Here is a 16,086-nt window from a genome sequence, read left to right as displayed (position 1 = left end):
GAACCAGAGATGAGGGGCTTTGCAAGCTCCCCTGAGACTGGTGGAGCCTTTGATTCTAGGAGAAACTGGAGAAGATTCTCCTGGTTGTGGAACCGGAGAATGTGTTAGAGCAGGGGTCCCCAAACTTTTTACACAGGGGGCCACTTCACTGTCCCTCAGACCGTTGGAGGGCCGGACTATAAAAAAAACTATGAACAAATCCCTATGCACACTGCACATATCTTATTTTAAAGTAAAAAAACAAATCGGGAATACAATATTTAAAATAAAAAACAAGTAAATTTAAATCAACAAACTGACCAGTATTTCAATGGGAACTATGCTCTTCTCACTGACCACCAATGAAAGAGGTGCCCCTTCCTGAAGTGCAAGTGCGGCAGGGCTGGATAAATGGCCTCAGGGGGCCGCATGAGGCCCCGGGGGGCCATAGTTTGGGGACCCCTGTGTTAGAGCTTTGGGATCCCGGAATGAAAGGGAAGTGTTTTCCCTGCTTGTGTGCTCATTGGCCAGTGTGAGACTTGAATGAAGGAACGGCCCACCATTTTTTGGCTCCATTGTTTCTTTACCATCTGCCCGAATCCAATGTGAAGTAATCCTACATGGCCACAATGGTGGTGGCCACTGGCCCTATACTGTCTTTATTTTATTTTTTTGTGAGAGAGACAGAGAGAGGGACAGGCAGGGACAGCCAGACAGGAAGGGAGAGAGATTAGAAGCATCAACTTGTTGCAGCATCTTAGTTGTTAATTGATTGCTTACTCATATGTGCCTTGACTGTGGGCCTTCAGCTGAGCCAGTGACCCCTTGCTCAGGCCAGCGACTCTGGGCTCAACCCAGTGACCATGGGCTTCAAGCCAGTGACCTTTGGGTTCAAGCCAGCAACCATAGGGTCATGTCTATGATCCCACACTCAAGCCAGGGACTCTGTGCTCAAGCTGGTGAGCAGGTAAGTTAACAATATAGGGAACCTTAAGAACTCATTTTATGGGATTCTACAATTTTCAACTTTTTCTAACAACATGTCTACTAAATAATGATCTGGCCTTTGTTAAAAAACTATGCCTAGCAAAAAGAAATGAGAGCCAGACTGTCTCTGTTAGGACCATTTAGGCTGCAGGTGATAGAAACCCAATTTGAGCTAGTAGGGGTTCAGAACATGTCTATGCCAAAATGTTTGCTGGAGGAGGGGCATGTTGGTCATTTTGTATTAAAGGTACTTGAGAAATAATTGGTGCAAGAAGGCTACTCTAACCCTCCTATTTTCCCCTAAAAGAGATAAATCTCCCATGTGGAAGATGCCTTCCCTGGACCAGAATGATAGAAGGCATCCTTATAACCAGAGATAAGAATTTAGAGCTGAGAAGTTATATAAACAAAGCTTTGACTTCTTTTCTAGTTTATACCCCAAGCACAAACCTTTTTGTCTCATCGGTCCATCAATTCTTTAAAAAAATGTATTGTTTCTTTGTCTAAAATATATGCAAGATTCTTGCTTTGGTTACTTCTTTGAGTCATAGTTTTATGGGACACCAATGGGTATAAAATAAATTTTTTCCTGTTAACCTGTCTTATGTTAATATAATTATTAGACCAGGCAAAGAATATGAAGTGGAGAAGGAAATTTTTTCTACTCATACCTTAAGTATACCAGGCAGGAACCATAGTGAATCTCGGGATAGCAGATAGAGGAACCCAAACAGTTGCTCCGCTCTTCTTCACTACAACTCCGCTCTTCTCCTCCCAACCATTATTCTCTCTCTCTCTTTCTCTCTCCAGCCTAGCAGAGCAGCTCTGGACCACATAATAAGAAACAGCCACATAAGATTCTCAGTTTTGCATTATATAATCCAGGCACTTAGGCCCATCCTCCTGGTGTTGAAAACCAAAATCTCAAGAAAGAAAATCACTGACCAAGCCTGAGTCAGCCACCCATTCCCTGGACTAGCAAATCATTGTGACCAGTAATGTGTGATGTACTATGAATGACAGGCCAAAATGGCACAGGTGCCTGCTAACAGACCAAATAAAGGGCTCCATAGTAATATGGTGGTTCCTGCTAAAACTCTGGAGATGACGTGGGAGAGGGGAAATGGAGGCAGAGGTAGCCCCTGAAGAAGGGTGAGCGCAGGGCTGAAGCAACAACACTACTGTTTACTGTGTTCAAAACATATTTGGAGAACAATGCATTCCATTTACTACTGGATCTTTTCATATCTATGTTGGTTGGATTGACTCTGTAGCAAAGCTTGACCAATGAATGTAATTCAATGTCACAGGATTTCAAAAAACTCTGACATCCATTACTTCTTCACTTCCTAGAGGTATGGTTCTACAGTCTGGGCAAATGTAGGGGGTCAGCACCCAGAAATACAGAAGACTCCAAGGCTGGGATAGAGAGTTAAGACAGTCTATAAGGAGAAAAGCAAGTTATAGGTGGCTGGGTGAATAAGAGGAAATTGAACGGTACTAGGGATACATAGTGAGGTGAGTACTGAAATCAGGACCTGGAAGTGTAGAGGCAGCTGGAGTCACACCAGTGTCCAATATGCAAGTTCCCTACCCTCTGAAAGCTTGTACTTTATTGAGAGTAGACCATATGTAAGTGAGAAGAATGATAACAAATCAAAATAAGTGCCATGAAGTAAACTGTAAGACAGTGAAACTACTTCTGGGAGAGAAGACATCAGAGGACCTCTACTTGACACAGGATCTGGAGGAAGGTGATCTGTAAGCTGTACTCTGAAGGATAAGGAAAAGCCAGCAATGGAAACTGCCAAGGAAAACCGGAAAACTGTTCCTGGAAGAGAGAACAGAAAACTCAAAAGCCCTGAGATGGGAAAATCCCATAAAAGGAAGAAGGGATACGGCAGCCTCCAGAGGTAGTTAGAGAGAGCACATGCTTTTTGGACTAAAAAATCATTGACACCTTCCTCAAAATCAGAGGAAGTAACTACAATTTGTGACTTTTTAAAGAAAAGCAATTTTATTTTCCCGAGTATATGACTGATGGTAAGCATATAAGTCCTCCCATGTTATATGTAGCTTTGCTCCAGTTCAGATAAACAAAGGTTTCCCAGGGGAAAATAGAATTTCAACTCAGCAACATCAAAATCAGAATGAACAGCCTGTTTTCGGAGGAAAAGAACATACTTTCTTATCAGAGAGGCTCAAGAGGAAATAATTATGCCAGTCCAGCCTAAAAGCAAAACTCCCTATGCCACAAAATATACATAGTTTGAAAAAACAAAAAAGCTAGATAAAATCTCCTTAGAAATACCAAAGATGGAGGCCAGTTTGCTTGTGACGTCCAGAACCAATGGCCTGAGAAAAAACAATGAGAGGCTTTACTTCACCTGAAAGCAGAACCATGTAGTGACTGCCCTTCACTTTCAAACAAACACAGCAGGGTTAAAATATAACCTGGGCCTACTGTTGTTTATTGTGTTTTTGCAAAAGAAAAAAATTAAGAGCCGCTATCTGCTTTGGCTAGCTTACCATTGATAATAGCATGTTGGATTTAAATTGAACCCTAAACTCCAGAAAGTTTATATCGCTGGCCCAGAAGAACATATATTTAGGCCAAGTATGTTCAAGATCAGAATCCTACAGAACTTGGTGACAATGAGTTCTGAAAAAATGGGACTACAGCTATGATTCTTTTATATGCTATCTCTGATAATTCAGAGCAAAATAATGGACCTTAGATGCTACTACTGATCTTAAATTATATTGAGATATTAGTACTTATTTTGTGTCTATCAGAAAGAAATCAACATTTAGGCCCTGGCAGGTTGGCTCAGCGGTAGAGCGTTAGCCCGGCGTGTGGAAATCCCAGGTTCGATTCCTGGCTAGGGCACACAAGAGAAGCGCCCATCTGCTTCTCCACCCTTCCCCCCTCCTTTCTCTCTATCTCTCTCTTCCCCTCCTGCAGCCAAGGCTCCACTGGAGCAAAGTTGGCCCAGTGGAGGATGGCTCCATGGCCTCTGCCTCAGATGCAAGAATGACTTTGGTTGCAAGGAAGCAATGCCCTAGATGGGTAGAGCCTCACTCCCTGGTGGGCATGCTGGGTGGATCCCGGTTGGGCACATCTGGGAGTCTGTCTCTCTGTCTCCATGCTTCTCACTTCAGAAAAATAAAATAAAATAAAATAAGTTGTTGTTTTATTTAAAAGAAAGAACTCAACATTTAAAAAATAATAGTATTTAAAAAAGAAAAAAAAAAAGCCCTGGCCAGATAGCTTGGTTGGTTAGAGTGTTGTCTCAAAGCACGGAGGTTGCCAGTTTGACCCCCGATCAGAACACATACAGGAACAGATATTCCTGTCTCCTTTTCTCTCTCTAAAATCAATAAAATAAACACCAAAAAACAGTGTAAAAAAAAAATACAGTGTCAATCAAGAAGACTTGCAGGGAAAGCAGGGTGGTGTAGCTATAGAAAGGTAGAGGAGGGAACAGATGGTGCTGGAGGGAGACTAGACTTGGGGTGGTGAACACACAGTATAATGTACAGAGGATATACTGTATAATTGTGCACCTGAAACCTGTATAATATTATTAAGCAATGTAATCCCAATAAGTCAGAAGAAAAATAATAGACATGTGTTGCGACAATGTGGAGAAAAGGGAATCCTTGTACACTGCTGATGGAAATGTAGATTGTGTGGTAGTATGGAGGTATGATCCAGAAACCGTATGATCCAGTAATTCCACTTCTAAATAGAAAACCAAAACACTATATCGCAGCATTATTTACAACAACCAAGATATACAAACAACCTAAGTATTCATCAATGGATAAACAGATAAGGAAACTGTCACTATATATACAAAATGGAATATTATTCAGCAATAAAAGAATAAAATATTGCAATTTACAACAACACAAATGGATCTGGAGGGCATTATGTGAAGTGAAATAAGTCAGACTGAGACAGACAAATACATACATCTCTTATATGTAATATTGAAAAAAAATATTTTTTTAAATCAAGCTCATAGATACCAAAATGGATAGGTAGTTGCCAGAGGAGGGTGGTTGGGGGGGGGGGGAGAAACGGGTATATTATTTTTGTTTTTAGCTTAAATAGATTTATTTAAAAATAAAATGTAATAATAAAAATTATTGGTTTTGAATAAAAATGTTCAGAAGTTGGTACGACAGACTTTTATAATGCAGGATAAATCCAGGGAACAATTTTAGTTGAGACTGAACTTGATTCTGGAAAATCTCAAGAAAAGAAATAATGTAAGCTATTGGGTTGGACTTCTTTGATTTTCACTACTTGGTATATTTAAAACTGTGTATATAATGCTTCCCTATTGACTAGGGGATTTTATTGGATAAATTTCTAATACAAGTTTCATACAAGAATAAAATACCTCATATTTGAAAAGAAATATATAATAAGCGTTACTGTGCAGAGGAGAGTGAGTTGAATCGCCTTTTCATGAAATGGTGAAAAAATTTGGGTTGTCATTTGCCATGAAAATGATCAGTCCAGGGACAGGGACACAACTAGGCCAAGTAAATACAAGTTAAGGAGATGTGCTCTGGCTTAGAATAAGGAGATTTCTAAGGCGGTGGCTGTAAATTTGATCAGATGCCTTGAGGAGTAGAAGATTCTTCGTTCCATGCAGACTCAGACACAGTCTGAGTAGTCATTTGGCTGCAAGATGGAAAACCAACTAAGGCATTATTTATCGACCCTGTAAAACAATACTATTGAGCGCCTACCAAATACATGTTCCATGCTGTGCAATAGGTACTGCAAGGCAAGTGAAACATACACGATCTCTGCATACATGTAATTTCTAAAACAGTAATGAAGGTAGACTGTAAACAGACAATTACCGTATTTCCTCATGTATAAGACACTCCCATGTGTAAGATGAACCTTTATTTTGGGGCCCGGATTTTGAAAAAAAAAGTATTACATAAAGTTATTAAACTCAAGTTTTATTCACCATAAAATTTATACAACTCATTACTGTCAAAATTCCCATCCATTAGCTTGTCCTCATCTGTGTCTGATGATGAATCACTGCTTCATATCTTGTCTCATCCTCAGTTCCATCTATGGCATTCGAAATGCCACAACCACTGTATAAGTCGCACCCAGTTTTTAGACCCCAAAATTTTCAAAAAAGGGTGCGTCTTAAACATGGGGATATATGGTAAATCCACATGATTAAACAAGGAATTGCTAATTATGATAATTTCTCTGATGTAAATAAGTAAGATGGGGGCAGAGAGGAGAACTGATTGGCTGTGGAAGTGATCAAAGTAGGTGACATTGGAGCTACCACCTGACAGGTGATGCTGGGAAAAAAACATCTCACCTCTGACACTATGAGAGCACTCTGGAGGCAAAGAGCTTGGTCTGGCAGAGGGGGAGACCAAGCGGAGGCATCGCAGAGAAGAGAAGATGAGGCTATGGTGGTAGGCAGTGGCTACACCCACACAGCTCTGTGGGCCTCAGGGAGTTTTTGTTAAAGGGAAAGAAATATCACTGAAAAGTTTTAAAAGGGGGAGTGATGTAATCAAATTTATGTTTTAAAAATACAGATGGTATATGTACAAGATGATCTTTGCATTCTTTTCTAAGGCTGAGATTCTGACTCTGTTATGAGGGAGTCTTCACCTATCTTACTGCATCTACAAAACAGGTGTGTACCACACAGTCTGCTACTTGTTTTATTTCAGAGTCACCGGGGGAAAAGAAGACTCAGTCTTGTGACTTATCCTGAATTGGCCCTTCTCATTATTGTCTCTGTCCCATAGACATGTCTGTTCTGCTTTGAGCTGGTTCTCTGTGCTGCTAACCCCGCCCCCACCCCTACAGAACTCCTTCTAAAGCTTTTATCTGGTCAGCATTTTCATCACTAAAAACTGGTTGGGCTCTTTCTCCTGGTTCCAACTCATTATTTTGCCTCATAATGGAGGGCCTGTCTTCTTTCCATCACAATGGACTATCTTTTTGTACCAATATCTTGGCCTAGACTCAAGACCATTTTCTCTTACAATCCACAAGACTATAGTCTCCTTGAGAACGGGATTATATCTGCCCCTCTATTATATCTCTGTATTCACCACAGTTTTGGCACCCCTGATGTTTAAGTCTTTAAAAACACTGTTGAATGAACGAATACCCTGATTTGGGCAGCTCCTATGGACATGAGATCCTCCAGGACACTGTCTCTACTCTGCGTACTCAATCCTCTCATTCTCCTTCCAACCTCTACAACTGTGAAACACCATGGCTCTGTGCCAATTAGAGACTCCCAACTAATTTAATCAGAGCTGGGACTGAGCCATATATATGTTTGTTTGTTTTTTGTTTTCGTTTTAGCCAACGCACAAGTTTAGAATTGTTTTCCTGAATTGTGGTTGAGTCTTAATTGAGATAACTCAGAAAAAGCAAATCATGTTTCCCATTTCCAGGACTGTAATAACAGTTCACATTCATTATGCACTACTGCTTGCCAGACATCATGTTAAGAGCTTCGCAGGCATTGTCTCCTTTAATCCTTACTGCAACCCTATGGGGAAAACATTATTGTCCCCATTTTACAGATGAGGAAATTGAGGCTTAGAGATGCCTACTTGCTTAGGGACACACAGCTCATAAGTAGATCTAAGATTTTCAAGATTCCTCTGAATATAAAACTCTTAACGACTAGAAAAAAATTGTACAAAATACAATTCATAATACTCCATCACGTATTTCAAATTAGCATAAAAATGCATAAATTAATTGGTGATACTGAAAAATAGATGTTATTTATGGAATTCTATGTTGTATAACTGGATTGAAGTTCATTTCTGTTACACATTTTTCCTCTTCACCTCCAAAAATTTTTTGTGTATTCATAATATTTTACTAACATATTAAAGCATATTTAAGGGTTTTTTTGTGTGTGTCTTCTTTTGTAATTCTGAAGCATTTTATTTTAAAACAGAAGAACCCAGGAAAATGATGAACATATAGACAATAGTCAATATCTTATTAGATTTTAAAGGTTTCAAATAAAAAATGTGAAAAGAATTTACAAGTTCTCATCTCCAACTGATACATATAAGAGATCAAAACCATTTCAGATTTTAAATCTGCTCTACTTACAGAAGGTCTGAGGAACCAAAATGTACTCATCTTCCAAGATGCTTTTAGTGACAGTTCTAAAATGTCTAAAAGACAGACTTTCTGATTTTTAACTTAACTTCAGAGCCCACAATTGAATATTTTCTGATTTAAAAAGAGACTTCCTTTAACAATGTTTGATGCTCCTGATATTATTTGAAATTCAGTAAAATATATATTTTTATGTATTTTATCTAGAAACAACAGAATTACAATCCAGAGGACTAGCCTGGTTGAAGGCAAAACTCCAGCTGGAAATATTCTTAAAGAATAATAATTTTCTTCAGGAACATAGTTATCTTAAGGAACCCTGTTCCAAAGTTTACATTTACTGTCATGAACAGATTGTAAAACAGTAAGTAACTGATTTAAGATATATGGAGAATCACCCTTGCTAGGTAGCTCAGTTGGTTGGAGCATCCTCCCTGAATGCCAAGGTTGCAGGTTTAATCCCTGGAAATCAACCAATGAATGCATAACTAAAGGGAATAACAGGTCAATGTTTCTCTCTCTCTCTCTAAAAATGAATTAAAAAAAAAACAACCAGGATTCTATAAGATACATTTAAGAATCAGAGAAAGTACTTCTAGCAAATTACAAATAAAAATAAAGAGAATACATGCTAAGTGTTTCACCAGCCTATCTTAACTACGGAAAATAATTTCCCAACTTAGAAAAATTATGAATTCAATTAAGAATCCAACTTTCAGGCCCTGGCTGGTTGGCTCAGCAGTAGAGTGTTGGCCTGGCATGTGGAAGTCCTAGGTTCGATTCCTGGCCAGGGCACACAGGAGAAGCACCCATCTGTTTCTCCATCTTTCTCTCTCTCCTTTCTCTGTATCTCTCTCTTCTCCTCCCACAGCCAAGGCTCTATTGGAGCAAAGTTGGCCTAGGTGCTGAGGATGGCTCCATGGCCTCCACCTCAGACACTAAAATGGCTCCTATTGCAATGGAGCAATGCCTCAGATGGGCAGAGCATCGCCCCCAGTGGGCATGCTGGGTGGATTCTGGTCAGGTGCATGCGGGAGTTTGTCTGCCTCCCAGCTTCTTACTTCAGAAAAAGACAAAAAAAAAAAATATCCAACTTTTCAGATTATTCACATCTATGAACTTGTCAATAGCTTAGGCATACCAAGTAAGTGATTTTAAACCAGCTGTACCAATCCTTTGGCATTTTATTATATGTTTATCTTATGCACTTTTTTGGTGAGGTACTTTTAGGGTTCATTCTTTTAGGGCTTATGAGAAGTGAGAGAACCTGGGTATGGATCATACCTCGAAAACTCTTAGCTTTGTACCTTTGGGCAAGTCACTTAAAGTTTCCCGGACTCGGTTGCTTCATCTGTAGTCTAGGAGTAAAGATTAACCTTTCCCCTCATGAAGCCTGTACAGGGTAGAGGCATGGACTTTGGAGCAGCACAAACCAAATCCCAGGTTTCCCTCTGTCCCTGGGCCTGTACTGTGAGGCCTTGGATAAGTTCCTTACCTGCTTGGACCTCAGTTTCCTCATCCAAAAACTTAGAATATCACAACTGGTCAGACATCATCAGGAGTAAAGAAAATATATGTAAACATTTGGCACTTATTAAGGTATCAATAAATGGTAGCTAAAAATTCTGTGACATTTTATAAACTGTATTATATGTGTAAAGTATTATTATATGACTTGACTGTTTCTTCAGATATCATGTAGTTTCTTGTTAACATGACTAAATCGTAATAGTACTCTGTTACTCTGTATATATGAATATATTTTCTTTTGCATATTGGAGACTTGTTGTGATACTCGTCTGGTGAAATTTGTCATAAGACAACCTCCTGAAAATGAAATCACTTTGATTTTTTGTCCTATGCTGTGTTACAGTTTGTATTCTGCGGGAAGTTTTCAATCTATTCATTTATTCTTTTATTTACTCACTCACCAAACACCTACTGAAGCCTTACAATGTGACAGGATATATGCTAGGAGTTTGTACTGCAGAGGGAATTATCCTATCTATTTTTATCACAAATGGTTTTGTTAACTATTATAAGTTATTATGATAAATTATTGTAGTAATATAGAAAAGAGAAAATACTACACTTTATGTAAATTGTAATGGGAATTAAAAATAACTTTTGGCAACGTGTTATATATTCTCTAGAAAATAACTATATGCAACCTATTTTCCCAAGGGTCACTTTATAAAGCAAATAAATTTAAAATGTCTAGAAAGATTAAGCAAGGAAAGGTGTTTAAACATAAAAACAACTTTTAAAATGATATTTGTAACTCAATTTTGAATTACCTTTCAGAGTAGATTCTTAATGGCTTAATTTTTAAAAATTGGCAACAAAAAGTTCTTCTGTTTTTACTTTATATTCCTTAATGAGGGAAATAAAACCATCATCTATTTCTACTAATGGAAAACAACTCAATTACCAACACTGGTATGTATACATACATGTGATGTTCTAATACATTTCCTTTATTCATTATAAACATTATCCATCTCTACTATCATTATAAACAATCTATTTTAATAGTAATTGAGTATCTCTAATGCACAGTAATTAAAAACTGAATGATGAAAATATAAGTATAGTAGGGATCAGCAAACTTGCTTTTGGACCAAATCCAGACCATCACCTATTTTTATAAATAAAGTTTGATTGGAATACAAACTGGTCCATTTATTTACATATAATCTGTGGCTGCTTTCATGATACACTGGCAAAGTTAAGTAGTTGTGATAGAAATGGTATGGCACATAAAACATAAAATACTCTCTATTGTTTTATAGAAAAGGTTTGCTAACACCTGCTTCAAAGTATTCCACAATAATTTTGAGTATTAACACAAAAATTAAGAAGAAACTACAAGAGTGAAAGCTTGCTGTGTATTTAGCTCCTTTTAGGCTCATTCCCAGAGCTTAGTTGACACACCATAGGTAGGATAAAAGGTACACATCCGAGTAGACAGTCTCTACCATCTGTCCTTACTGGGCTAATGGGCCACTGTTGCTTCCACCTGAGATAATAAAAATTCCAAGTGTTATCACAGGTCACTAAGCAAATGCCCACTGGAACTGTATAATCACCTTACATTTAGGAGCTAGGAAATGCAGTTTGTATCTAATCTTTGTTTTTTCTTAGAAATATTACTACTTTCTATATATCTTTTTTTTTTTAATTAAGTAAGAGGCAGGGGGGCAGAGACAGACTCCACATGCACCCCAACTGGTACCCACCTAGCAAGCCCCCTACCAAGCCATACTCTGCTCTTCTGGCCACTGCTCCGTTGCTTGGCAATTGAGCTATTTTAGCATCTGAGGTAAGGCCATGGAGTCATCCTCAGCACCCAGGGCCAACTTTGCTCAAAACCATTCAAGCCATGGCTGCAGGAGAGGAAGGAGGGGGGCAGAGAAGCAGATGGTTGTTTCTCCTGTATGTCCTGACTGGGAATTGAACCCAGGACTTCCACACGCTGGGCTGACATTCTACCACTGAGCCAACGAGCCAGGGCCTGTATATGCCTTTAACATCACAGCTTATTTAACAGATTTATAATTAAAATAGAAAAAAAGAAGTCAACGTGGTACCTGTGTGTTGTTCTTCAATCCATACTTGCAAATACATGAAGAGGAGTAGCCCTGCCACCCCAAATATCAGCACCCAGAGGAAGACTTGTTTGGGATTCATGACCATTTCAGAAGGCTGCATTTCTCCTCATTTCTGAAGACCGCGTGATTTGTTTTCCATATAGTTTCAATCCTTTCTTGTTCTCTTAAGTGCTTGTCCAATGAAATAACCTGAAAATAATTTAAAAATCCACATTTTACCTTGGTGATGACATTTCTTCCCAAACATGGTATAAATTGCAATGTATCAATAATACTGAAGACTTACAGGAACCGTTAACACTCTGAAGACAAAAGAAACTAGCAGATATCTCTAGAGTGGCAATTTTCTATTGTATACATTTATCTTATCTAAGGAATGTATCAACTTAGAGTTAATAAGTAATACCTTAACATTTAGTTAGGTAAGTAGGAGCAGATTTAAGCCCTCTTATATTGTACAGCGTAAAGCAGGCTCAGGTTACCTTACCTGATTGTGAGGTGAACGACGACTAACTGAATTGCTGAAGAAAGTGTTTTGAAAAACATGTTCATGGAATATAGAAAAAAATCACTTTGTGTCTTACGAATATATAAAGTTCAAAGATGAAGGGTTCAATCTATGATTTCCCTCTCATGTAAAAGTAATAGCTTTCTCCAGTTTACAGCATATATTTAAAAACTCTTAAAGGCACAAAAGGAAAAATATTAAAAGATTAGAGTTCAAGGATGTCTTTCATAGCACCATGGGAGTACAGAATCTACCTCAGGTTACAGAAATCTACCTTAGTAATAAAAGCTTACTTTATTTAAAGAAATACTGAAATGACTGTTTCAGAACAATTTCATTTAGAGTAATCTTAACCTTTTTTTTTTAAACATACCACTTTTGAGACTCTAATGGAAATAGAAACGTCTCCTTAGAAAAATATCAACAGACACAAAATCTTACATAAGCTATCAGTCTGTTTATAAGCCCTCACTGAAACCTGAGTTAAGAAGCTCTTCTTGCCATGAACTGCCAAGCAAATACGAGCTCACATAGTTAGCCTAGTTAATGAGGCCAAGGTCATAGCTTTGTATCTAATGCTGGCCAAAGACCTTGGCTCCGCTACTTGGCCACAGACCACACCCCTTCTTTGGATGAGACAAATAAATGGTTCCTCAGTGTAAAGACATAACACCCACTGCTGTGTCTAAACATTCTCTCCCTCTCTTTTCTCCCCCCTCCATATATGCCTCCAAAACTTCTGGAAGAATACTGATTTAGCATATTAAAGAGGCAATGGTGAGGTAAGGTTTCAGGTAAAAGTCAACAACTGCAGTGGGAAATTTCTTGGCAGGTTAAAGGATAATATTTAGCTATTCTTGGCAAAACTAAATTTCACATAAACATTGAACTTCAAAGGTAAACTATGAGGTCAGAAGTAGAACCAAATGTAGTAGCACAATCTCTTGATTAGAAAAAAATAAATTCACCAAGTAGTTAAAAGTCTTTATGCAGAACAACCACAAAATAGTCACATTATGAATACATTGTTTGCTTAATGTTAATTACCATATTTCCTCATGTATAAGACATTCTCATGTATAAGACCCACCTTAATTTTGGGGACCGAAATTTGAAAAAAAATAATGTATGACATAAAAAGTTATTGAACTCAAGTTATATTCATCATAAAATTCATACAACTCCTCATTCGCATGAAAAAGTGGCGGGAAATGCAAGTAAAAAAATCTACAACCACTGTATAAGATGCACCCAGTTTTTAGACCCCAAATTTTTCAGAAAAAGGTGCGTCCTATTCATGGGGCAATACAGTATTATACAAAGCGTCCCAGAGGAAGAGCAGTGGTTGTCAGCAGTACGTGAGGAACTTGCTCAGGGCCACTTCTCTGAGTTCCCTGCAGAAGACGCAGGGCTTAACATTTTCATGGGTACTTTTGAGGATTGCAAGCATTTTTTGACTTTGGTACTAAAGAAAGTTTGTTAAAGAAAGTAGAAGAAAAAAAAATACTGCCTGTCCGATAGGTGATACTTTGCTCTTATAGTGATTCAAACTAAAAGATTACGGGCTTCCCAAGCACATGCAGTGACAATCGGTTCCTGAGGGAGATTTGTAATTTGAGGTGTTCCAAGACTGAGGCTCTCAGGGGAAGCCACGAAGAGAAGCCAGCTTTCTCCTCTCTGGGTGCTGCAGTTACAAGCAACAGGCAATCCCTGGGTGCACGGGAAGATTCAGAGAGAAATAAACCAGTTACACAATGTCTACTACTAACAAAGACATAATTGTGTACAGGAGGAAAGAGATTTTTACAGTCTGTCTACCTAATTAAAACTTACCTCAGAAGAAAGAGGATAGAAGAAAATGCATAAATCGGGACAGAGGCACAGACCTGTGGGAATGAGGGGTGTAAAAGCCCAAAGCAGTACTCCTTGGGGCTTTGCAGAGGAGAATTATAACCTGTGATGCTAGAAAAAGATGATGCACTTGCCCTTCCTCTCTGCGGGAGATGGTGCTATCCTCTGACATATCCTCCTGGGAAAGAAGTCTGTAGAAAACGTGTAATTGTTATTATGGCAGATGTGAGTGGGACTGAGTGATTAAAGCCACAAGGCAGAAAGGCAATCTGGTGTAAAACAGAGAGATACATTAGGTTTTTCTCCCATCTCAGTCCATTAATGCAACGCTGGCATTAGGAAGGAAATGGTTCTCATTAAACAAAGGTGAGGCAGTAAGAGCAGCAGTATCGCTTTGAGCAAACCTGAAAGTCAGAAAGAAAGAAAAAAAAAACAACAACCTGAAGGTTAGTAGTGATGGGAAAACACGCCTATTTGGAGATCATACATCTACATCCAAGCCTGCGGAAAAAGTGCAGACTGCTGGAGATTGAAATGATTTGGGAAAATGCTATTTTATGTACAAGCATTATACAGCATTTCCATGGTTAAAGGCTTCCTGTATTTTGTACAACTCCTTCCTCTCCCCACTCATAGTAAGACCTTTATCCCAACAGGTACTCAGTGTGTTGCATTGAACTAAATTTATAGCTCCTCTAAAAAATATAGGTGATTAATTAATTTTCCAGTTGTGCTTTTAAATCCTCAGGCCTAAACTCCAAATGGAGAAATATGCACTATAAAATACTGAAAGAGAGGTCTGCATGAATGTTAAAAAATACTTATTTTTTGTTATTTGCCTATCCTATTGATTTATCCCTAACAATTACACAAAGAAATATAAAAATAATTGTTTCACTTTGCTTTTCCCCAACACTTTAACAATTATTATTTTTTTAAAAAGATGGGCAACATCACTAATCCTCAGGGAAATGCAAATCAAAACCACAAGCATTATCACCTCGCACCTGTGAAAATGGCTACTACCAAGATGACAAAAAATAACAAGTGCTGGAGAGGACGTGAGGAAACGGGAACCCTTGTGTACTGTTTGTGGTGCAGCCATTATGAAAAACAGTATGGAAGGCCCTCAAAACATTAAAAATAGGATTATCATATCATCCAGTAATTTTACTTCTGAGAAGATATCTGAATAAATGAAACACTATGTTGAGGAGGTATCCACACTCCATGTTCACAGCAGGGTTATTTATCATGGCCAAGGCATGAAAACAACTCAAGGACCCACTGACAAATAAATGAATAAAGAAGTTGTGATATATATATATATTTATATTTATAGATATCATAGAACATTATTCAGACATAATAAAGGAGGAAATTCTGCCATTTGGAACATGGATGGACCTTGACGGCATTATGCTAAATAAAATAAGTTAAACAAACAAAAGTGAAAACAAATACTGTATGATCTCAATCGTAAGTGGATCTAAAAAAACAGACTTATAGAAAAAGAGATCAGATTTATGGTTACCTGAGGTTACGGGGGAGGGGTAGGTGGGAAATTGAATGAAGGTGGTCAAAAGGTACAAATTTCTAATTATAGATAAGTAAGTACTAGGGATGTAATATACAACATGATGACTATAGCTAACACTTCTGTATAGAATATATAAACATTAAGAGTTTTTATCAAAGAAAAAATTTTGTGTTCTTTTTCTCTTTTTTTTTTTTTGGTATCTATATGAGATGATGGACGTTAACTAAACTTACAGTGGTAATAATTTCACAATATATGTAAATTATTACATCATTAGTCTGATTCTGTGCCCTTTAAATGTATACAGGACTTTAAGTCAATTTCATCTCAGTAAAACTGGAAAAGTTTATTTAAGTAATCCCAGTTACCAATACAAACATTTTGGGACTTTAATATATAATACATAGTAATAAATTACTAGATGGAGGCAATTTATTTAAGAGGAAAT

At 37.9% G+C, this 16,086-nt stretch overlaps 1 protein-coding gene across 1 annotated transcript in view; it reads right to left on the bottom strand.

The window, feature by feature from the left end:
- The window catches only part of CHST9 (carbohydrate sulfotransferase 9), a 258,283-nt gene that overhangs the window by 209,590 nt on the left and 32,607 nt on the right, over nt 1-16,086 (bottom strand). The window contains exon 2 of the mRNA XM_066353444.1: nt 11,719-11,928. Within this exon, the coding sequence (XP_066209541.1) occupies nt 11,719-11,839 (121 nt within the window). The 5' untranslated portion in view covers nt 11,840-11,928. The remainder of the gene's footprint in view (nt 1-11,718; nt 11,929-16,086) is intronic.

This window comes from Saccopteryx leptura, chromosome 11 (genome assembly GCF_036850995.1).
Source record: "Saccopteryx leptura isolate mSacLep1 chromosome 11, mSacLep1_pri_phased_curated, whole genome shotgun sequence".
Taxonomy (NCBI): Eukaryota; Metazoa; Chordata; class Mammalia; order Chiroptera; family Emballonuridae; genus Saccopteryx; species Saccopteryx leptura.
This window is presented reverse-complemented; position numbering and strand designations above follow the sequence as displayed.